The following is a 25,201-nucleotide window of genomic DNA, read 5'->3' as shown; positions in this document are numbered from 1 at the left end:
TATTTATTTTATATATTTATATGCCATTTAACAAAGAAAAATCAACCAGAAAAATGAGTTTGCATGTCACCTCTGACACGAATGTCATAGGTTCACTATCACTGCTCTTAGGCAAGATGGTCTAATTACTGATCCTGGGAAGCATGTCCCCCCTCCTACCTCAGGCACTTTGCACTTGCTGCTCCCTCAGCATAGAATGGCCTTCCTTCAGATAACATCATAGATGACTCCCTTGCTCCCTTCATGCCTTCATCCAAATGCACCTTAGAGTAGCCTTCCTTATCCCCTGCCTCTTCCTATCTGTGACTCGACTGCAGTTTCCTGCTTTATTTTTACCTCATGTATCCCTCACAAACACTAGAATGGTATGATCCATGAGAGCATGAATTTTTGTATTGTTTTGTTCACTGTAGAATCTCCAGGGCCTAGAGCAGTGCCTGGGACATGGTAGTTGATGAATAAATATGCCATCTCATCCCTACCCTGACTGATGGTTTTCTGGAGTAGACGTCAGGCACCTGCGTGCATGGACAAGACTTGGCTTTCTTTACAGGGAGTGATCCTCAGTTCCTCCTTCCTCCACAGCTGCTCAGCCAGCTCTTTCTGCCCACTCAGAAGTTACTCATCCTCCAGGCTGTGGGCTGGCAGCAGGGTGTAAATTGGCTTTGGCAAAGTTAATAGGTACATGAAGGCATGTTGGGATTTGAATATGGTGGAATTTTTCGAGTAAATGCAGACATTCAAATCTCTTTCATTTTGGTAAGCAGTGTTTGGAACTTTATTTTGGAATTAATGGAATTTACTAAAAAATTAACTCTAGACATTGAAGAAAACTCCAATAGTCACTACAAGATCTCTAAAAGTTGCTGCATATGTCCTGAAAGAGATGTAGGAAGAGGCTGCCCACTTTGGCTTATCTGAATGGTGTAACTATTTTGTTATAGTTGAGGTTTTATTTTCTGAGTGTATTCTGTGGATTGCAGGGATCTGGGGCTGGTAGAATCTCAACAGAGAAAATGCGCATTTCTGACCAATCTCAAGGATTAATGTCTCCTCTTGACCACTTATTTCTGGTGAGATGTTTAGTTCCAGAACTGTGTTCTCTTTGAGGAAATTATTTCCAGTAACAACACTTGACAAGCCTGTCTCTATCTTTAAAGTCTGGACTCTAGCATTTTACTTCCGGGGCACATCATAAGAAATTCTTGGAGGGATTTACAAATGACCTGTGTGTGTGTGTGTGTGTGTGTGTGTGTGTGTGTGTGTGTATACACAGAGATTTGAATATAATGAACTTCTCTGACTCCTGAGTGAGAGATGTCAAAGGAAGCTTGGCTGTCTTGTGTATTTATGGTTCTATATGTGCTTTGCTGAGTGTTTATTAAAGCACTAGAGGCCCAGTGCATGAAATTTGTGCACTGGTAGGGTGCCTAGTGATTGCCGGTGGCTGGCCGGCCGGGTACTCCCTCCCTTCCCCTGGCCACCTGCCCCCCCAGCTGCTGCTGCTGCTGCTGGTCACTGCCTGTGGGGCCCGATTGCCCGTTGATCGCACCGCCGCCACTCCCTGGCTCCCAGGCACTGAGGGAGCCAGGCAGCGGCCCGCCCTCCCACCACTGCCACTGATTGCTCTGCGATCGGATCAGTGGGGCAATTGGCCCCCAACCGGCAACCAGTGGCTTGCATCCGCCTTGGCCTGGCGCTGCCCACCCACCTGCTCCACCATCCCACCCCAGTCCCGCTCTCATCAGGGCCCATTGGGGCCTGTAGCACCTCCACTGCCGCCTGCTGCCAACGCCATGTCACCAACACCCGCCACGTTCCACGCCGCCCCCTGGTGGTCAGCGCATGTCATAGCAAGAGGTCGAACTCCCGGCAGAACTCCCAGTTGAGGGGGCAATTTGCATATTGGGCTTTTATTGTATAGGATTTGTTCTGTGATTGTCTTCCAAGTAATTGAAAATTAATTATTTATCTACGATTACTTTCAGTTAACCAGAGCATTATTAATTAGTACTCTATTTCTCCCAAACTTTAAATAAATAGGAGTTTACTGCAATTGCTTCTTATGTTAAAACCACTCTGGATAGTTAAGCCTGTGTCATTGAGTTTAGATATTTAGGTAGTTAAAATAAACAAGTTAAAATGTTTATCTTGATGAGATAATACTATTTTTTTTTTCAGAAAATACTAATTTTTAAGGAGTCTATTTGTAAGCATGATTCTACCATAGTTTTACTTAGCAAAATCCTACAAGCAAATAGAATTGCAATTATCAGGTAATTTACTCTCTGGGTTCTGATGCATAAAATTTCTCTGTCAGACAGGTCCTACCAGTTCTGATTTTTTAAAACTACATTTAGAAACTTACTAGTAAATAGCATTCAATGAAATGGTATGTGTTTTTTTTTAAATTGTGGTTCCTTTTGTTTTTCCTTTGTTTTGATTTGTGTCAGTTGCTTCAGGGAACAAAAAATAAGAAATAGAAAGGAGAGAATTGGTGAGACATACTCTAAAGGGAAAAAGTAGAGGGGAGGAAAGAATTAATAGTATAGAAGTATCAGATCATAGGAAACAATAATCCCATTCTATTGGCCAGATCTCTTCTGAATTGAAAGACTATAGCACAGTTTTGAGTTATCTCCTTTATTTTGTTGAAGAGCGTGCTGAGCTTTAGAAAGAGGAGGGGACTGCCCAGAACCCCACAGTGAGCTAGAAGTGGACTGGAACCTGGAGCCCATGTCTCCAGAGTCCTAACTGGGTGCTCTTTTTAGTGTCTCACTATGCAAAAGTAGTAAATAGAATTTTGGTTGCCTTCTTGGGGTTGGTCTGTCTTTTTTGGAGTTGTTTGGATGGAATTAATACCTAAGATGAAATAGAAAAAAGAAATGGCAAATGTGTTCTCTTATATTAGTGTTCAGCATTGAGAAATTAAATCCATCAGTTTGTTAATCTCAGAAATAATGATATGTAAAGAAATAGTGTGGCCCTGGCCAATGTGGCTCAGTTGGTTTGGCATTGCCCTGTCTACCAGATAGATTTCCCAGTCAGGGCACATGCCCTGGTTGTGGACTCTATCCCAGGTAGGGGACATGCAGGAGGCAACCGATGGATGTTCCTGTCTCCCTCCCTCTTTCTCTTAAAAAAAAAATCAATGAAGTATTTTTTTCTTTTTTTATTGATTAATGTATTACATATGTGTCCTTATCCCCCCATTGCCTCTCCCCACCCCACTCACATTCATGCCTTCACCCCCCTGTTGTCTCTGTCCATTGGTTATGCTTATATGCATGCATACAAGTCCTTTGGTTGATCTCTCCCCCTTACCCCCAACCTCCCCTACTTTCCCTCTGAGGTTTGAGCATCTGATCGATGCTTCTCTGTCTCTGGATCTGTTTTGGTTCATCAGTTTATGTTGTTCATTATAATCTACAAATGAGTGAGATCATGTGATATTTATCTTTTTTTGACTGACTTATTTCGCTTAGCGTTGTCCTGTCTACCGGATAGATTTCCCAGTCAGAGCACATGCCCTGATTGTAGACTTTATCCCAGGTAGGGTACACGCAGGAGGCAACTGATGGATGTTCCTCTCTCCCTTTCCCTCTTTCTCTTAAAAAAAAAAAACATCTTAAAGAAAAAAAAATAGTGTCTAATAACAGAGCTGACCAAATTCTTCAATATATGCAAAAATAGAATTTTTTATTGCATGCTCTAATTTTGAAATCTGAGTTGGTGAATTAATTGTGATTCTCACTTTTTTATTTCTTTCCCAACTTACTGAACTTTTTCTGTATCCTGGACTGATCTTCAAACGTTTTTATTGTGACTACTCTCTCCCTTTCCCCCAAAAGGAACTGTGGGGACTCTTCACTACTGGACATTACTATACAGAGCCAAGTCTTTTCTGTCTGGTTTATTCCTGGTCCTCACCCTGTGGCCTCCTTTATCCTTTTTAGTTACATTTTCTACTTTTCACCCCGAAAACCCTTTGCTTCAGGAAACTCATGGCTGAACACCTTTTCCCCTGCTATTTTGCTTATTGGAATCATCCCCTTTGTGAAACCTCCTCATTGCTTGGAGTAGTCCCTAATAGTATTTTCTTTTGTATTTCCAAGATAATTATCTTTTCTTTTTTTTTTTATTACCAGTTTTTATTATAAAAGGTGTTAAAAAAGAAAGAAAGAAAATTCAGTCAGTGAAGTAAAACCTTCCCATCTCAAATTCATAGTTTTTCTGAGGTAACCACTGTTAAGTGTCTTTTGTAGCTTTCTTAAGTGTTTTGAGGCACGGTCACAAAATGTCTGCCTTATCTCCAGGCATCACATTTGCATTCAAGACAGTAAGTCAGCAAGGGAGGAATAAAGGTGTCATGAGCCATATCTGATCATTTTATTAAGAAAAGTAAAAGCTTTCCCAGAAGCCCAAAACAGGCTTCTGTTTATGTCTCATTGGCCAGGCCTGTGTTACATGGCTACTCCTAATGATAAAACTCTGGAATAGAGAGGATTATTCCCCCTAGTGGAGGTAGCATGGGAGAAGGGAGTTGGCAGTGTATTTTGATTTAGCCATCAGATTGTGTCTACCACACATAAACTCTTATTTTCATATTGGATTTTGACAAGTTAATTTTATAACAATCCAGTTCACCCTGTGCTCTATTGTTTAGAATACTTTTCCAGCTGTGTTTCTTTTGTGAAAAATTGTCCAGCCGGCGTGGCTCAGTGGTTGAGCATTGACCTATGAATCAGGAGGTCATAGTTAGATTCCATGTCAGGGCCCATGCCCGGGTTACAGGCTCGATCCCCCGTGTGGGGCATGCAGGAGGCAGCCAATCAATGATTCTTTTTCATCATTAATGTTTCTGTCTTTCTCTCCCTCTTCCTTTCTCTCTGAAATCAATAAAAACATATTTAAAAAAATAAAACTATGAAAAAATTTTTTTCCTCTATTGCAAGCAGTAGGACTCAATCAAAATGATTTTAAAAATAAAAGGAATTTATTAATTCACATAGCTGAACAGTCTGAAGGTAGGGTGGGCTTCAGGTGCAGTTTGACTCAAAGGATCCTGGTCTTTTCAGGCTCTGGCTTCATGTCTCTGCGATTTCCTTGGTATGTGGCTTTGTCCTTGGGCCGACCTCCTTGGTAGTAGCAGAATGGCTTTCCCATATTAGCCAAAGAAGAACGTCTCTTCTGATAGCTCTCTTGGGCTTCTTTCCAGAAAGTCTGCCGCAAATGTCTGCAAGGCGAGTGCTCATCCTTGAACCAACCATTGTGATTTCCTGAAGCCTGTCCTTCAGGAAAACCTAATAGTGTTTTCATCAGTTGTCTCTATTTTATTGCTTTTAATGTGACCTCCGTTTCTCTCATAGCCTAATTTTTCTTTTCTATTTCTTTCCTGAACATGGCGACTAGCTATCTTTTTACCTCTGCTTGGTGTCTCACTGTTTCTTCTTTAAACTCTTATTTCAGTGGGGTTATGCCTTTAAAAAAAAAAATCTCATAGAGGAACGTTGTTTCATAAGTTTCAAATTCTTTGTAGCACAGTTCCTCTGGTGTGTTTTCTTTAACTACTTGCTGTTTGTAATGTTCCTGTCTTTTATTGGGTACTTTATTTGCATCAATTGGTGATGCTTCCTGTCTCATTAGTTTTAAATGGCGATTGTGCTTTCCCAGGATAGCAATTTGCCGAATGATTGTGATTGGGAATTGTTTGGGCAGAGTGCTGGGTTGATTGAAATTCATTCTGTTGCCTCAGAATAATTTCTTACAAGCCCAAGCACTCCATCCCGAAGGTATTTCTCTTTCCAGCATAGCAGGAATTTTGACTATTGATGAAGCCAGTACATCCAGGTTCTTCTCACTTAGTGTTGGAATGACTAAACAAGCAGCATGTATATGTCCATTTTTTTTGTAAATGTTCTTGTGTATGGCAGCCTTGCTGTTCAGTCCGAAGGCTAACCTGATAAAACTGAAATGTGCTATTGTTTTTGTTGCTCTTTGTTATTTTGTGTTGTTGTTTTTTTTCCGGTCTATTGGAAGCAACGCTGAAAGGAAAGTTTAGTAGATAATAAGATTAAGAGTCTTCTCTTGGGATTCTAAAGCTACTTAATTTTTAGAACTAAATTTAAATGATTTCCCAATGATGTTTCATATATTCAAGGCCCCAAAGAGGTAGATGTATATATTTTTTAAATCTATAACATTAATCGTACGAAAGAAAAATCCTGCTGGAATGGAGATACGCTGAAATGTGCAAGGTAAAACTCAAATTTTGAAATTGGGATATTTCACAATTTGAAGAACAGCAGCATACTTTGCAGTTTAAAGGAAAGTGTTTTCACAGTAAATAGAAATCCAGTAGAAAGAAAGAGAACTAGGCATTTATTGGACATGCTAGACATTGGATCTCAAGGAGCACTTGGTCTTGGTCTATAGGGGAGATAAAGCCACATCTCTAATAATAAAAGCATAATCTGAGGGAAGCCGGTGCTGGCAGAAGGAAGGCCTACTCTTGCACGAATTTCATGCATTGGGCCTCTAGTGTCATTATAACAGGCTTTATAAATGTCATAACAGTGGTGGCACCCAGGTCAAGTGATCAGTCTTCTGAGGGTGGTGTCATTAGTCCCATTTTTCAAAGATGGAGAAGTAGATCAGAGGGATTAAAGTAATATGCCTAAACTCGCATGGCTAGTCTGTGACAGAACCAAGATTGGAACCCGCCTCTGGCCAACTCTTGGCCCCCAGGATTGGATATTTTAAATATTTTTATATTTTAGGTTCCTTTTGTCCTGAGTAATCAGTGGATGCCTGAAACCCTAGTACTGAATGCTATAATACAATATGTTTTCCTTTTTGTACATATGATAAAGTTTAATGTATAAATTAGACACAGTAAGAGATTAACAACAATAACCCGTAATAAAAGAGAGCAATTAAAATAATATACTGATTTAGCCGAAACCGGTTTGGCTCAGTGGATAGAGCGTCGGCCTGCGGACTGAGGGGTCCTGGATTCGATTCCGGTCAAGGGCATGTACCTGGGTTGCGGGCACATCCCCAGTGGGGAGTGTGCAGGAGGCAGCTGGTCGATGTTTCTCTCTCATCGATGTTTCTAGCTCTCTGTCTTTCTCCCTTCCTCTCTGTAAAAAAATCAATAAAATATATTAAAAAATAAATAAAAAATTAAATAATATACTGATTTAAAAGTTATATGAATGTGGGCTCTTCTCTCTCTCTCTCTCTCTCTCTCTCTCTCTCTCTCTCTCTCTCTCATAACTGATCTAATAGGCAAGACAGCTACTAAGTGACTGACGTGCGAAAAGGCCTGGACAAAGGGATAATTCACTTCAGGGGTGGGACAGAGCAGGATGGTTTGAGATTTCATCACATCACTCAGAATAGTGTGCAACTTAAAACTTATGAATTCTTTGTTTCTGGAATTTTTACATTTAATATTTGTGGGCTGCAATTGACTGTGGGTAACTGAAACCACAGAAAGCGAAACCAAAGATAAGGGGGGCTACTGTACTGTTGTAGTTTTTGCAGTTTACCCTCAATTATAAGCCCTTCAAGAACAGAGACCATATCTCATTCATACTCGGACCCTTCACTTTCAGGCCAGTGAAGCGGTGCTTGGCGCTCTGTCCAGACTGTTGATTGGGTGTCTGGGGTCCCGAAGACAAGTAAACAGTCCCTGGAGACAAGAAAACTGTATCTGTGTTGGGTTTACTTCCAGATTTTTACCTCTGTCGCGACCCTGGGCTGGATGAATTTGTACCTGAGGCTTGTAGGTAAGGGCCAGGTGTGTGTGGGGGTATTGTTGATGTCTCTGCTTCTGGGGTTCTGCGGCATTCTCCTGTCAAAAAAGAAAAAATTCTAGGTGCTGCACTTTGTATAGTGTCTTCTGTCAATAGCCAAGTAGCACTTTTCAACTCTTCAAAATATTTTCACATGTACACGTGCACATAGTAGGCATTTAAACATTTTATAAGTGCGTATCGGACAGGTTACTCAGATTCTTCATTCGGGGACATTTTGTAAGTGTGCATTTATGAATGAAGACTGAGGGGGTGATTTTTCTCTTTTGTGAACAGTAGTGGGCCACATGCCAGATGAATAAGAGGAAAGTTCTAGAAAGAGTCCATATGTTCTTTTTCTCTGTGGCCTTCCCAGTTTATTAAAATTGGCAGCTTAGCTCATTCAGTGTGGCTCAGTGGATGAGCATTAACCTATGAACCAGCAGATCACAGTTCGATTCCTGGTCAGGGCCCATGCCTGGTTTGCGGGCTCAATCTCCAGTGTGGGGGCTCAGTCTCCAGTGGGGGCATGCAGAAGGCAGTCGATTGGTGATTTTCTCTCATCATTGATGTTTCTCTCTCTCTCCCTCTGTCTCTCCCTCTCTCCCCCTCTTGACCACCCCCTTCCTCTCTGAAGTCAATTAAAAATATTTTTTAAAAAATTGGCAGCTCGTTCTTTAAATAATCATGATATTAAAACAGCAAACACGAAGTGATGCTCTGTCAGAAGCTGATTGGGAGGTTCGCTTAAATAAGGAGGGGGCGGTAAGTGTCTGTTTTGTGTGTCAGCCTTCCTAAGGGAAATATATTGTACCTTTTTGTGGTGGTTCCAGGCCAGACGAGAAGTGTTTTAGCCTGTGCTTTAAGCAGTTGTACCTATAGAGCGTCTATAAATAAAGTATGGCCATTTGGTTTTTGCATCGAAGGGTAGACACCAGTAAGTGTGCAGGTTGCAGTGCTGTGTTTTCTCATCTTTCTCTCTCTCTCCAAACTTGTTTTACTGGGAAAATGGGGAAGAGGGCAGGAAGGCTCATGTATTTGGATGGGGGGTAAATTGGCATTACTGCAGCCAGGATCGTAATTTTCTTCTTGGCAGCCTGTACCACAGGGCTGTTAGCACAGATATCCTATAGCAGTAATCTTTGAGTAATCAGAATTTCAAAGTACACTGATAGCCATTCAAAAATAATAGGATTATACCTGAAACTTCTATGGGTGGAGTGGTTAGACTCCTTAACCCTTGAGTAACCAGACTCACCTAGGACTCGAGTCAACCAGGAATTACAGTTTTTTTTTGTTTTTGTTTTTTACTTTTATTAAAGAAGAGAAAAGCCAGATCCCTGTACGTAGCAGACAGCTCAGTATTCTCCCCAAAGAAACATAGAACTTTGTTATGTTAAGGCCTCCCACTGTTATTGTTACTGTTGTTAATTCAAACCATCCGGAAAATGAGCAAAACAATATTCTTCATGTCTATTGTTATGAGAAAAATGTCTCTTTCTAGTGTACTGTCTCTCTCTTTTTTTGTCCTGGGAAGTACAGTTCTAACTCCCCACATCACTTCAGTAAGAAAAATCAAAGAAAAACTACCATAAACTCAGCAGAAACAGCCCTCTCTAGATAATAATTACCACCGTTTATTATGTAAAATATGAAGTTCCGTCTTGAGATCACAAATGAAACTAGCAGCCCATGGTTGGGTGGAGATGAGGAGCGAAAGGGAAGGGAGGAATTATCCATAACCCCAGAATTTTAGAGCCGCGTTAGGTTCCGTAGTGGCTGAAGACAGAGCATGCTGTTTATGGAAGCGGACATGTGGTGTGGGCTCAACAGAAGAGGTGGTTTGGGGAAACATGTGAGTCAGTGTGGTACATTTTGTGTGAAGTCAGCAGAGCAAATCCACCAGCATGAGACCCTGTTTTTAATGCAATCTTTACAGTGTGCTTTGTTTCATGTATATTACGGGTAAGTAGTTAATGTGATTTTTGAATATTTGACATCTTCTAGGGCAGTGATGGCGAACCTTTTGAGCTCGGCATTTTGAAAAACCCTAACTTAACTCTGGTGCCGTGTCACATAGAGAAATTTTTTGATATTTGCAACCATAGTAAAACAAAGACTTATATTTTTGATATTTATTTTATATATTTACATGCCATTTAACAAAGAAAAATCAACCAAAAAAATGAGTTCACGTGTCACCTCTGACACGTGTGTCATAGGTTCGCCATCACTGTTCTAGGGCAAGGGATGCTAAATTTAAATTGGCATGCATTATAATCATAATTTTGCAGTTAAGAGAACGAAAAGAAGGTGTGTGTAGATTCCTTCACAGATCCACAGCTGTCTTTAGTTACTCTCCCCTCCTCAGGATGGACCGATGGGGAATGCGGCAGTAGCATTCCTGGGCTCTCCTTTTGGCAATCCACATTCCGTCTAAGTCTAAGGAAACTGCTAACTGCCCAAAAGATGACCTTTGTTCCGCCTTTTAATAGATGTTGTGTTTGTTTGAAGTTCTGTTGGGATGGGCAAACCTCTAGCTTCTCATGGAATAGCGAGAAAACCCTATCATCTTTGGGAAGAATGGCTGAAAGAGTTGCCCACATTTATTATATGTACATTGTAGTTTATGGAACAGTGTAATAGCCATCGTCTCACTGGATCCTTGACAGCCCTTTGTGAAGTTTTATTATACCCATTGTGCAGATAAGGAAATCAAGGCTGGGACAGGTAGAATGCCTTGATTAGGATCATCACATAGCTGAGTGTGGGTCAGAGCTGGATAGGAACCGGACTTTTCTGAATCTGTATCTAGTGCTTTTGTTTCTGTTTTGTTTAAACTAGAAAGCTAGATTGCAGAGAATCAAAAAGTAGGCTTGTCATTTTCTCAGCTTCTGATTCTACCTTCTCTCTCCTCCTCTGCTCCCCGACTCCTGGCTTTACCGGTAGATGCCATGTTCCCCTACAGCCCTTTCTTTTTGGTCCCTAATCCCTAGACCCTCTTTTCTTTTTGCCGAGGGCTCCATTCCCTCATGGGTGTGTGGTGTATCGTTACTGGGGCCACTACAGTCAGCTATTCGCTGGGAGCCTGGAATGTCGTCTGTCCTCTAAGCCTGGCTAGAAAACTAGTTCTTCTGCAGAGCTCACCAACCTGTCACCGTCCGGGTTGCCTTCTGACTGCCCTAGACTTGATTCAGAGCTTGGCATCTGACCCCTGGTGGCTTTCCTCTGTTCCAGATTCGAGAATGCTGCCTTCTCATTTGTCAACAAATCTTTGACCTACCAGGTGCCAGGCATTGTGTTAAGTTCTGGGGAAACGATTAGGAAAACTGGAAGGGAGATGGATATTAATCAGAGGAGCACACATGTGACATTACAGCTGCCTACGGCCTCTGAAGGGAGGAGGTGCGTGGTGCTGTGCGAGTGTCACTAAAAATTCGCCATCACCAGCCTTAGCCGGATGGACACACACATTGGAAATCCTACCCTGCCCCTCCAGTAATGCTGTGTCCTTTCCAGGACCCCTCACAGCCCGACCCACTGGGGATAAACAGGAAATCCCGGTTTGTACATTCGGTCTTAGTACAGACAAGCACTGGCAGTCTAGGTAGTTTAAGAAGAGAGGCTGAGGATGGGGGAGTTTATTTGCCCTTTCCCTATAAAGCAAGACTGGAATTGTGCAAATGATCTGCCTGCCAGGGTCACTTCCCAGTGGGACAGAAGTTGAGCTGTTTCTTAGGTTGCCTCATATCGCCCCCTAGTCCTGCCCAGGAGTAACTCAGTGGGATGCACGTTAACTGGGAGGTGTGGAAGGCAGATGCCCTACTACATTCAGTTCGGAAGCGCCCCCCAACCCCCATCTCCACCCGGTCGCATTGGTTCTAAACCACTAGGGGAGGAGCATGTGTGAAATTATGTGGGGAGCTATTTTAAAACTGTACTCCTGAATGCAGTCTTTTCCTGGGTGTAATTTCGAAAATACATCTTACTGGGCCCCACCTCAGATTTACTAAATCAACCTGCAGATATGGGGCCTGGGTGGCCATGGCTCTCAAAGCCTCCTGGGTGATTCTGATTCATGGCCAGGGGTGAAAACTGCTCTTCTAGTGGCCCAAGGAGGTATCAGTGAAAACATCGGAAGGGTGACTGATAAGGCTATGTTGGCAAATCCATCCTTGGAAAAATGGAATTATTCTGAAAACAATTTGATGGTATTGACCATCATTCGCTTGAATCAAATATTTGCAAGAAATACCATTTTATTCTACTTTATACTACTAAATATAGTTGGCTGGGTGAAAAAAATCTGAAGCTGGTCTTCCCTCATTGAGGTTTTAGGTCAGTAATTAATCTAGGAAACCTTAAATGCCTGCTTCTACAGGCACTGGGCATATGCAAAGGAAAATAAGACATGGATCTAACTTCAAAGAGACCCCAGAGTGGTGGGGCAGATGGATTTTAAACACTTTAGGGTAAACTTCTAATCTTAACATTGCAAATGATCTGTTTTCCATAGCCAGTTTAGTTACTTTTTACAAATCCAGTGTAAAACTTGCCCCTTGCAAGTTAGTAATCATTGTGGACTTAAAAAATTCTTCTTATTTTTTATTTATTTTAAATATATTTTTATTGATTTCAGAAAGGGAGGGAGGGAGGGAGGGAGGGAGGGAGAGAGAGAGAGAGAGAGAGAGAGAGAGAGAGAGAGAGAAACATCAATGATGAGAGCGAATCGTTGATCAGCTGTCTCCTGCAGGCAGCCCCCCCCCCCCCCGCCCCTCTGGGGATCGAGCCCACAACCTTGGGCATGTATATCCTGATGGGGAATTGAACCGACCTCCTGGTTCATGGGTTGATGCTCAACCACTGAGCCACACCGGCCAGACCTCTTCTTATTTTTAGTTAAAAGTAAGACCCTGGGTAGAGTGGAAAATCCCAGCTTCAGATCCCAGATCTACCACTCTTTGTGTCAGTTTGGACAAGCTACTTAGCCTGATAATGTTTCCTCATCAATAAAATGGTGATAGTACCTGATAGCATTGTTGTGAAGGATAAAAAAGGAACACGATATGTGAAAGAACCTAGCACTATCCCATGTACCATGTCCAACGTGTAGTAATTGTCCTTTGCCTTTCTATCCCTTCAACTTCAGGGAGAAAATAACATTTTGAGACAATAAGAAATTGACCCCATGAACCGTATCAGCCACGGATTGATTATATTGCTAAGGAGAAAACTCTAATAATGGTTTGCTCTGACCAGGGTTTCTTGACAATGGCATTATTGCATTTTGGTCCAAGACCGTCTTTGTTGGGGGGCTAGGGGGGGCTGACTTGTGTATTGTAGCACGTTTGGCAGCATCCCTGGCCTTCACCCACTAGATGCCAGTAGCAACCTCAAGCTGTGACAACCAGGCATTGCCAACTGTTCATTTCCCGGTGGGTGGAAGCAAAATTGTTTTGATTGAGAGGCACTGGCCCCTAGACCCTTACCGCTCTGTTCTGTATGGTGAATCCTTCCCCTCTGCCTCTTACAAGAGTTTTTACTATTGGTCAGAGAAGTGCGAAGTGCATACACAGTGTGGCTGTTCCATAGTTATCAGAGTAGTGGGAATGGCAAAGGCAGAAAAGTGTTGGCGAGGATGTGGAGCAACCTGAAATCCCATACACTGCTGGCAGGAGTAAACATTGGTACAACTGCATTGGAAAACTATTAGGCAGTATCTGCTTAAGCTGAACATGTGCATACTCTGTGACCCAACGTATCCACTCCTAAGTATGTATGCAACAGAAATGTAGTCATATACTCACAAAGACATGTACTAAATCTTTGTTGCAGCAGTATTGATCATCACCCCCAAATAGAAACTGTCTAAATGCCCATCAATATTAGAATGAAATATGCTCTATTTGAGAATGAATTACTATACAGCAATGAAAATGAATTTTTCATTTATTAAGCTACACAGAAAAATAAGGATAACACAAACATGACGTCGACTAAAGAATCCAGTTACAGAAGAGTACATGGCATATTATTCTATTTACATACAGTGGTTAGAAAGCAATCTATGCTCTTAAAGGTCAGGATAGTCGTTACCTTCTGGGGCAGTTACTGGAAGAGGGCACAAGGTAGGGGAGGCATTGAAATTCTCTCTGTTAATATAATAGGTGTGTTGTGTGTTTTCTGGACTGGATCCTAACTGGTTGAAAGGGTGATTCTGGAGGTAGAAAAATCCTGCGTAATGAAGTACGGTGAAGTCAAATTGAACTGTTCATTGAAGACTGGGTCAAACATCAGGACTATTAGTGGTCTCAGCCCTTCAAATGTTAAATATTTAGGACTTTTTCTCCATTGGGGTTCTTCTCTTTTTACCATGGAAGTTAGTTCTAGCCAAACTTGCAGGAATACATCTGTGGATAATTATAATTTGTGAGAATATGAATATCAGAATATTTTACTTGTGAGGGTTTTTTTGAATGGGATTACTGAATCCAAGTTGTTTTTAGTAATGAAAACCACTAAAATAATAAGTTTTGTTTGCAAGAAAACAATTGTGCTAAGCATTGTTTAGTACTAGTGTTTTCCAAGAGATTTCTTTTCTTGGGAATGCTAATTGATTAAATTCTCTCCAGTATGACTTATTTAAAATATGGGTCTTGGTATGCACTTTAAAATACTATTTATATCTTAAATGCATGTTAATAAAGCAGATTTCCCCACTCAGTCATTTGATATCAATTGAATTGGTTTTGTTACTATTTTATTTTAATTTTTGAAAAGTTTAGTGAGGGCGTCAACTGTTTTTTAAAAGGTATTTGCTGTAATTTTAATTAACTAAAACTAGAGGCCCGATGCACGAAATTTGTGCAAGGGGTTCGGCCCTTGCAGCCCCTCGCAGCCCCTCACAGCCCCAGCTGAGCCTCATAGCCCCTAACAGGCCCTCACAGCCCCAGCTTCGTCCAGAAGGTCGTCTGGACGGTCATTCTGCTGTTCGGTCTAATTAGCATATTCGCTCTTTATTATATAGGGCTAGAGGCCTGGTGCATGAAATTCGTGCATGGGTAGTGTCCCTAGGCCTGGATGGCGATTAGGGCCGATCAGGGCCTTCCTTTGTTCTGCACTGCCCTCTGGTGGTCAGCGCACGTCATAGCGAGTGGTCAAACTCCCAAGGGAACGTTTTGCATATTAACCTTTTATATATATAGAAGATAAGAGGCTATTGTGTTTGAAATGTATTGTACATCAGGTGAGAGTGACCCATATGTGCACTTTGCTTTCTCAAAATTGTCTTTGCATTTTGAAATTCACCCCTAGAGGGTGCTGTTGTATTGAAAGTCTAAATCTTTGAGTATTTTAAAAAACCACACATATATTTGTACTAAAATCCCACTGTATTACAGTAAATGATCTAGTAACTACTTAATAGAAGTTGAAAGTGTTTTAACTTAGAAGTGGTACTATTATATAAACGATAAAAGTCAAGACATATGCTTAATGGTATTTGCTTTTGTGAAAATTTGACAAAGTACTGTAAATTTTTCATTGTCATTTCAGTGTGAACAACTCCAAGTTAGAGAAATAAGCAGTATTTTATGATATATTTAGGAAATCCTTTCTTTGGGAGAAAATGTAATTACATAGGTAACTTAATATCAGGTTCACATCACTGATACTTGAGGCACTTGAAAAATTGTTTTGGCATCTTCTGTTATTCAACAGCTATGTTGTTGAAGACCTACCGAATTCAAAACAGTCTTTATAATCTGGTGGGGAGAGATACATAAATTACCTTATAATCTGTTTTAAGAATGAAGGGCCGTATAAACCTAAAACGCAGTGGAATGAAGAGATTAATCCTAGCTAATGGGGTTCTTGGAGAAGGTAGGGTTTTAACTAGGTCTTTAGGTAGAAGCCACAGAACTTTGCATTCTAAACAATACAGGGTGGGCTAAAAGTAGGCTTATAATTGTTTATATGGAAAATAATACAATAATTATTAAATAATGATACAAGAATAAACTCTTGTTTCCCGTACTCACAACTGTAAACCTACCTTTGCCCCACCTTCTTTTTCGTATTTAGAAGAGAAGGAAGTTTGCTTTTCACTTAAACTAATCCTTTTCTGTGCTCTCCTTCTCACAGCCTTGCCTTACCAATTAAGATATTAGATAAAAAAAGTACAAGTCTTTGACCAATACAGTGTTTTACAGGCATCGTCATTGTTATTTTGTTACAGTTCACATTATACTGAGGAGTGCACCTGTAATGGGCAGTGCAGTAGATTCTAGAGTTGTTTTTATACATCCAGCTTCTTATTTAACTGAATGTTTAAATCAAGGTATAGTAAAACTTATTTTCTTCCTTCTGTAAGGTTTGTTTTGATTATTCACATGTCAGGTTAAAGCGATTTAAAAAAAAAATAACAGGTGGTAAGGAGGAAAAAGACTTGTAAAATGAAAGAATTAGCTAAATATCTAGGTTATGTAGAATCATGGGAAGAGGAGAGCAGTTGAATCCAATACATGAACCAAATAACGCAGTAGGATTATTTATATGTCCCAGGGTCTTCGAGGAGATTATTGTTAGACTTAACATTAAAACATTCCCTTCAGCCCTGGCCGGTTTGGCTCAGTGTATAGAGCGTCGGCCTGCGGACTGAAGGGTCCCAGGTTCGATTCCGGTCAAGGGCATGTACCTTGGTTGCGGGCAACATCCCCAGTAAGGGGTGTGCAGGAGGCAGCTGATCGAGGTTTCTGTCTCTCTCTCATCGATGTTTCTAACTCTCTATCCCTCTCCCTTCCTCTCTGTAAAAAAATCAATAAAATATATTTTAAAAAACACACAAAAAAACCCCAACATTCCCTTCACTGGAAGTGCTCTAATGAAAGCATTTTAAAAAGTGTTTGGAGAGTGACTTTGATCATTTGGCTTTTGTTGTTAAACAACTTTTAGTTGTGGTGATTCTATTCTAAATTGATAGTTGACTGTCCAAACATGTCAAACTCCCAGCCCGCGGGCCGCATGCCTCCTTTAAATAAATATGGCATGCAGCCCACCGGCTGGGAGTTTGACATGCTTGGAATTTAACCCAGTGATTAGTCTGGACTCTCTTCTGTCATTATTTCACAAGATGCTGAGACCCTGCCATAATGAACACTTATGGAGCACTTACTGTATACTGTGGGGAGCTTTATACCAAGAACTGAAGCTTAGTTTTCCTTCCCTCCAGAAACTTACGGTCTAATTTGGGGAATTGCTACCAATACATGAAATAATTAGTAAACAATAGAAGACAGAAAGTATGTGCATACATATATCTGTGTGTGCTGAAAGTTTAAAGTACAGAGAGTTTCTCCCTGTAGACTATTCTTTAGGACAGATACCTCAGCATAAACATCCTCGAATTTTATAAAGGTCTAAATAAATGTTTGGAATTTTATTATCTTTTTAAAAAATATGTTTTATTGATTTCAGAGAGGAAGGGAGAGGGGGAGAGAGACAGAAACATCAACGAGGAGAGAGAATCGTTGATCAGCTGCCTCCTGCATGTCCCCTACTGGGGATTGAGCCTACAACCTGGGCATATGCCCTGACCGGGAATCAAACTGTGACTTCTTGGTTCATGGGCTGATGCTCACCCACTGAGCCATGCCTACTGGGCTAGAATTTTATTATCTTTAGTTGTTACATCTAAGTCAAAAGGACATATGATATTTAAACATAAGATACACATGGTCCATTGTTTATGTCTTACCAGGGGAACTTCCTTCACCCTCACCTTGATCATAAAGGTAAATCTTTATGTGATCTTTATAGGTAAATTAGAAATACAGAAAAATGTAAAAAATGCCCATGACTCACATATAATATTAACATTTTGGTACTTTCTGCAGTCTTTCTAATACATATGTACACTTTTTTCTATATATGTAAATATACTCATAAATATATAAGTAAAACCCAGCCGGCGTACTCATTTGGTATCCAGTTTCACCCCAAAATGTTCTTTGCTTTATGTTTTAAATATCTGATAATTCAGATTTCTCTATTCTTAAAAAATAGATCTTGTGACCTGACTTTTTAAAGATAAAAATTTAGTGCCATCCTTCTGATTTACTTAACAGCAGTCCTGTTAGCACATTAATTATGAATACATTAGCCTATGAATGAACTTGAGAAGCACTGACACTTCCTAGTATTCGGATTTTTAAAATGAATGCATGGATTGTAACCTGAAGAGCAGTCAGAATCTAGATGAGCATTTCTCAAGTGTGAGAACTTGCAGTCCCCAAAAGATGTTGACAGAATTCAGTTTGAGAAACATCCCATTAGATAATCCAGTGTGTGTTGGGAGTAGGGGAGGGGTGAGTGGGAATGGAGACTTTGCCTTTGAGAAGTTTTAATCAGGTATTAATTGATGGCCTACTGTGTGCTAGGCTTATGCCAGACTGACCTTGCAAACGTGAAGAAGGCATAGTCCTTGCTCTGAAAGCCTGGATTTGTTTAGGCTAGAAGCACATATTTAGGGGACAGTGTGCTAGCACAGAGCAGGAGTGAGGAGAGGAAGATTAGGGGTGCCCCAGGACAAGAGAGGTGTATGCCAAGTCTTGAGGGAAGAATGGGTGTTTGCCGGGTGCAGGGTCCACCTGTTGTAGGTAGCAGGCCTCCAGCACAGAGCTTCTCAGGCTATCCGGGTGGATGACCAGGTGCCCCCTGCCCCACTTCATTGCAGATTGATATTTTTGTAAAGTGCAATGAAACTCACTAAGTAGGACTATGAAAAAAAATAACAACCCTTAGTTTTTAAAATTAATATTTAGGAGACATAAAATTACTCTGTCGAATTGCTATAAAAGTTTTGAAGTGTTCACTGTCTCTTTGTACCTCGCTTTTGTGGATAGTGGCAGCCAGTTCTTGAACACCCGCGTGGATCACGCTCAGCACCGCACTAGAATCCCAGATCAGTGGGAAAGACAGGCTAGGAGCTGGGAATTTTACCACAGGTCATTGACACGTCAAGGTATACCCTGGGACTGTGTCCATACAGATAATTATCACTTGGAGGCTGAGAGCCACATTGGAAGTGATACTGAGTCATGAAAGGGAAGTTACTAAATATTTTACTCTATCTTTACCATAGTATTATTTGAATCTGGTTAAATCACAATATTTTAAAAAGAACACTTTCCTTCTTAAAATAAGTATGTAAAGAAATATTTTAAGGCAGGTAAGTTTTCCCCTCCCAGATTAAAAGCAATGGCTCTCAACCTTGGCTGCATATTAGAATCACCTGGGACTCTTTTTTTTTTTTAAATCCTCACCCAAGGATATGTTTATTGATTTTTAGAGAGAGGGGGAGGGAGGGAGGAGGGGGGAGGGGAGAGAGAGAGAGAGAGAGAGAGAGAGGGAGAGAGAGAGAGAGAGAGAAGAGAAACATCAACTGGGGAAGGAATCCGAAACCTAGGTATGTGCCCTGCCTAGGAATTGAACCCGCAATCATTTGGTCTACAGGACAGGGCTCCAACCAACTGATCTACCCGGCTGGTGCTCACCTGGGACTCTTTAAAAAAGACTCTGGCACTGGGTCTCACCCCCTCAGATTAGTTTGGGGTGCAAGCTCAGCATCAGGCTTTTAAACAGCTCTGTGCTGATTCCAGTGTGCAGCCAACTTCCATAGTGGATATGCTAATGGCGCCTAATGTTTTCTGATTGAGAACTTATGTCAGAGAACATATAGCACAGTGATTATACTCCAAAGCTATTAGTTGAGTTTGATACTTAAAGAGAGTAAGACTATTATATAAGTGCAATAATCTTGTGTACATTAGATGCTGTAGGGGTTTCTTACAATTCTCCCAACCAAGTACCATTAAGTATTTTAATGACAGTTGATGGTATACATATCTTTCAATGTAGCTAATTTAGTATCTCGCATTCGTAAATATGCAGTGTAGCATTAATAAATATCCTTATAAATCGAAGCTTATAGAATCTTGATTTTTCTGTTGCCTACTTCACCAGCTGCTGTCCCAGTGACTACTATTGCAGCACTGATGGCTGCTGTATTTGGGTGCTACATTAATGTCCAGATCAGAATTGATTAGAACAGCTTGCCAAGAACGGGCCTGTTACCCCAAATGCAATTATTGTTGAATTTTTAACATATAACCCCTTGAAATGATACATTCAAATCTTATTTTAGAGCAAAATTTCAGGTCTTATATAGCATATTCCTTGATATTTTCTAAATCTCCAAGTAGCATAATGTCAATATCGAAACATTTCCTATGGTGAATTATTAGTCTGTGGTGCCAAAACCTGGCTGCAATCTGCAAAAATTCCCCCTCCCTCCACATACACATTTTACTAGTGTGTTCTTCATGTGCTGAAGACTTCTGAACATTCAGCGATTCATTCAGTGAACAACTTTTGAGCACCTACTTGCTGTGCTAGATATTGGAGATGCAAATTTAAAGCCTCAAGTCTAGTCCTTCCAGTAAGGAACGTGGCATCATGCTGCTAGCCTGTAATATGCAGATGGAACAGCTTTCTTCCTCTCTCACCCCCCCCCCCGCCGCCCCCCTCTCCATTAGTGAAGGTTTTAATATTAGGGGAAGAAAACACGCTAAAAGTCGTCATTTACTCCCTCTGAGCCTCAGTTTCCTCTACTGGAAAAAGGTGATACTGTCCCTGTCCTGTCCGCATGAGTTCTGAGCATAATGAGAGAAATGTTATGCAGCATTAACAGCACACATTTAGATATGCAGATAAAGGGTAAATGGACATTCTAAAACAATTTTAAAATGAAAGAAAAGCCGTGCAAAATATCTGTGGTATACGCACCAAAGCAAAACACAGTGGGCTTATGAAACCCAGAAGAGAAAGTTACGCTAGGGTTAAATTCCGTGCAAGTTTGCTTCCATGATGGAGACTTTTTTTTTTTTAACTTTTTACTCAGCTCCCGAAAAAGAAACTTCCTGGGTTTTCTCTTTCCTCCTACGGTTTCCAAGAGGCAGGGCTGCTTCCTGTCATGAGCAGCTCCGCTGCGGGGGCCCCTGCGTACAGACTCTCCACCTCCTCTTTCTCTTTCTTTCAAACACTTAATACATTTAGAGGCTGATCTTGTGCAGAAAATATCCCTGACATTTGCAGAGCCCGGGGGACCCGGTGCGCAGGCGCGGAGCGCGCTCCCGCCGGGAAGAGGAAGCGCGTTTACATGCGAGTCATACCGCGCATAGCCAGCATGTCAGCGCAGTGAACTTGCAGCGGGCTGCGGGACGCCGGCGGGCGGGCTTTGTCCTAGGAAATGTGCTCCGCGCCTTTCGTCCTCACTCCTTTTTCACTTCGCAGAAAGACCTTGTAAAGACTTCTGAAACGATTTCTAAATGCTCGATTGAGGATACAAACCGTTGACCGTCCACAGCTAAACCCTTCTTGCGTGTGTGCCTTTTTTTTTTTTTTTTTTAACTTTTTCATACTTTGTTTTGATCGTTTGAGGCCGGGCCTCCGTCTTTGTGAAGTTTAAGAGAAGAGCCAGGAGCTACTCAGCAATCATTGATTTTTGAAACGTACTCTTTTTTGGGGCACCAAGCACAAAGAGCTGGTTTTCCGTGCTAGCCCAATAAATGCTATTTATGAAGATGGACCTGTTGAACTACCAGTACCTGGACAAGATGAACAACAATATCGGCATTCTGTGCTATGAAGGTAGAGATTCTGTTCTGGAACTCGCTCTCCTGTTGCTTTTATGAAGGCCACTCCTCCCTCCTGGAGGGTTCCGAAGGCCTTCTGTGCTTTTTGTTCTCCTTCTTGGGACTTCTGGGGTGCTTTGAAAGGCGAGAAGTTATTCCGTACTGTTTTCAGTTCTCGAAGTTTGTTGTTAGTAACTTGGCCTTCAGGGGTACCGTGGGGAAGACTGGGGGTGGGGAGAGGGGAGACACAAACTACAAAAAGTTTGCTTTATGCTCGCTGGCAACATATACTAACTCTCCAGATTTTTAATTCTTTATAATGTAACTGTATTTTATTTCTGTTGGTGTTTTCTTTAGGGGAAGAACTTTCAGAACCCAAGTAAAAGTTAAATGTGTCGTGTTTTTGGTGGTGGTTTTTGCATTGATGTTTGTTTTAAACATACACCATCTGTAGTATCTGTGTTGTGTTACAGCAGCGCTTTGGGTTTTCATGTAGAGAGGAACAGAAAAGTTACAGTGAGTTTTTGTTTTCCGGACCCATTGTCCCAAACAATGAAGGATTTTTCTATTCAGTTTGGGGGACTGGAAGGGCACCCATGTCACAGAGCGAAGACTGGCTCTCTTTGTCTGATTTCCCATTTCCTGTACAGCTCGGGAGAGTTCTGACATTGAAGGATGTTCCCTCCACACTCTGGTCCCTTGTGGAAGTGATTGCACAACACGCTAACCAGAAAGCTAAAAAAAAAAGGCAAAAATAAGCTCTGAATTCGTATTGTTTATTACCACTTACTAAACCGTGAGCTGTGTCCCTACTGTGTTGTATTGTTTCAAGCTGTCTCTGTGCGTAGTAAGAAGAGAAAAAGTGATTTCTTAATCTGTTGGAACATTATCTACGTGCAATTTGAAAAAGTGGTAATGGCCTGGGTTTGAGTGCCTGAGGTGCCTTGGGGGGGGGGGCGGGGAGGGGAGTGTTTTTTGTTATAAGGAGGAGACATGTCCCTTCTGATTCAGCAAGAGCTGTTTCCATGTTTTCTCTTAAAAAAAAGAAAACATTGAGGAGACTTGGGAGGGTGAGCCAATCCACTAGTATTTTTCATGTAAAAAATCTCAGGGCTGTTGCCTAGTCAGTTGATAATTTATCCTTCCCCCTTCAAGGGGGGGAAAAATCTCATTCATGCCTTTTTTTTTTTCTTCTTTCAACTCTATGGATAAGGGTTTCAAACTTAAGCGTTGTTTTGTTTTGTTTTTTTGATTGTTTAAAGGTGTTTTTCCCTCTCCCCTCCTACTTGTTCCACTAATGAGAATTCTGATGAATTGCTTTCTTTGAATCTGCTGCTATAAGTATCCTCTTACTTCTGAGGTCACCCATTTAAAAGGCAGATTTCTTCAGAATAGTCTCAACAGCAAGTGATTGGGTTTGTTTCCTGTGAAATTAACTTACTGCAGTTTTTAAACTTTTTTTTTTTTTAGTGAACAAGAAATGAAAAACTTTTAAGGCCATTTCTGTTCATCACTGAGTAATATGATAGTTTCAAAACAAACTATAATGATCCGTGTAAGAGAGGAATACAAAGATTGTGAGGAAATTGACACCACATTAATTTTTTATGTCTCCAGTTGGTGGTGGTGGTGAGGAAAAGCTATGGGGAGCCTCTCCAGGTTGATTTGTTGCTCGGGAGTGTGTAAAATACATGCGTCGTCTCCCAGTCTCCCTCCCAGTTTGTGAGGAAGAAAACTTTGATTTTGAAAGGCAAGTAGATAATGTGCAGTGATATGCTATAGTCTGTTTGGTTTAAACATCTGCTGCTATTTTCCTTATTATGAAAGTTAACATTATTCTAACACCAAAATAAATACACAGGATATGAAGAAAAGCACAGCAAAATTTGAGTGGTGTTTATAGTGGGTTGTTTATGTCCTCGTGGTTTTCTCATTGTAAACACTGCACACATCTGCTCTGCACTCAAAAGGGTGTTTTGAAGATGGGCATAAATCTTGGATGGAAATTTTTTGGTAAGAAAAGTTGGAGCAGTTATTGTGCCTTTAAATCCAACACTTTGAGAATATTTGTACTAAGCATATCAGCTCAGCAGCATTCCAGGGAAGTTATTTGGAAAATGGAATGTACAGTTGGTAGACAGCATTTGACTTCACTTAGAGCACAGGCAGGGTTCACGTCTCTTCAGGATCAGGGGCACATTTTCTGAATTTTTAGTTTTAAGCATTAAGATGTTGATGGTTATTCTTACTCTCTAGGTTAGTTATACCATATTCCTTAGTTTTGTATTACACACTCTGCACCATCTTTCTTTAACTTCTCTAGCAACGTATACACAAATGGGCCTTTTTTTCAGCCAGTTATAGCATACAATGTCTTTCTGAAATCCCAGACTGAGAGCGGAATCCGCATGGCTGAGCTGTGGACTCTGCGAGGCGACTGCTCGCTGGCACCTGCCTCTCACCGTAGTCCTCCAGAAGTGTCATTGAAAAGAGAATAAAATAAAAAATTAACCACAGATGATAGTTTTGGGGTGGGGGCCCGTTGGGGTAGGAGGAGAAAATTGGCAAAGGGCAGAAAGAATCTAAGTCTGACTAACTTCTGGAAACTAATGACTTTCGTTGGTGATGAGCAAATGCGCAGAACTCTGCTTGTGTTAATGTGTCTGTTGGAAAACCTCCTGGTTTATTGCTGCAATTCTCAACGGTTAACCCATTCATCACCTCACTGAATGTTCACATTATACCCAGTTACATCCAGTCTTGCCTCCACCTCCATGAACAGGTTCTAATCCAACCCCAGCCTTCCTTCTTTCCCTGCTGCACCCTCCATCCTGAGGCGAGGGAAAGCCTGATGAAGGCAGGGAGGGCTTTGTGTTGGTCACTGTGAATCTCTCAGTCCTGGCCCGGTGCCTGCTGCTCTCCGCCAGTGGCCGACTCAAAAAAGTCAACGACATCGTCCCAATAGCGGTTGTCGTCCCTACTGTGTAACTTGGCACTTGGCTATATGCTATCCTGCATTCTTTAATTTTCTCATCATTTGCAGAGCTATACAAGGCCTTGACATCACTTAATACATTTGCCTTGTTTTTGCCAAGGAAGCTGAGGCCCAGTGAGGTAAATTGTCCGTTCACGTTTATTCAGAAAGTTTGCAGCAGAATTGAATTGCGCCGAGATCCCAGCCTGTGGTTTTGACTGTTCCACAATTATTCCATGTCTTGTCTCCTTATTGTTTGCTCTTGGATGTTGGAGAGCACGCTCTGTCCCAGGGCCCGTCGCGGTCCCAGCCTGGGGATGTGCTGGATCACAGTGCACGGTCGAGCCTGTTCGGACTCTTCATTGCTCTGAAGCCATTGCGGGTCTAGGGTTCCAGGCTGTTTGCTGTTCAGGGGAGAAGCCGGTAATGGGAACTCTAGGTGACCAGCCTTGCTGACATTTTGCTTGCCTTGCTGCACTGCCGCTTGTGTTTGGTTTACCTTTTTCTGATTGTGCAGAGGAGGCCCTGGGAAATAGCAGTTCGCCGAGAGTATCTCCCCGAGGGAGCAGGGAGCTGGTGAGACCACGGACGTCTCTCAAGATGGCTGATGGTTATATTTACATAATTACTTGGTGCTGAAAACCTCGGTCCTAATAAATGTGCTCATGGCTGGCTGTGGCTTTAAGCTGCTGTTAGTGATACTTTAATTATGGGTTAAGAGCCATTAGTGTGTAATT

The 25,201-nt window shown here is 41.4% G+C and overlaps 1 protein-coding gene across 8 annotated transcripts in view; it reads left to right on the top strand.

Moving 5' to 3' along the window:
• VGLL4 (vestigial like family member 4) overlaps positions 1 to 25,201 on the top strand; it is a 146,375-nt gene that overhangs the window by 47,207 nt on the left and 73,967 nt on the right. The window contains exon 1 of one of the 8 annotated variants that reach the window (XM_059663593.1): positions 20,941 to 21,506. The exons of 6 other annotated variants lie outside the window; for them this stretch is intronic. In XM_059663593.1, the coding sequence (XP_059519576.1) occupies positions 21,425 to 21,506 (82 nt within the window). In that variant the 5' untranslated portion in view covers positions 20,941 to 21,424. Of the gene's footprint in view, positions 1 to 20,940; positions 21,507 to 25,201 lie in introns of those variants that run through there. One more of the 8 variants, XM_059663596.1, reaches the window with a different exon arrangement.

This window comes from Myotis daubentonii, chromosome 14 (genome assembly GCF_963259705.1).
Source record: "Myotis daubentonii chromosome 14, mMyoDau2.1, whole genome shotgun sequence".
Classification (NCBI taxonomy): domain Eukaryota; kingdom Metazoa; phylum Chordata; class Mammalia; order Chiroptera; family Vespertilionidae; genus Myotis; species Myotis daubentonii.
The sequence above is the reverse complement of the archived record's forward strand: the minus strand, read 5'-3'. Positions and strand labels throughout refer to the sequence as shown.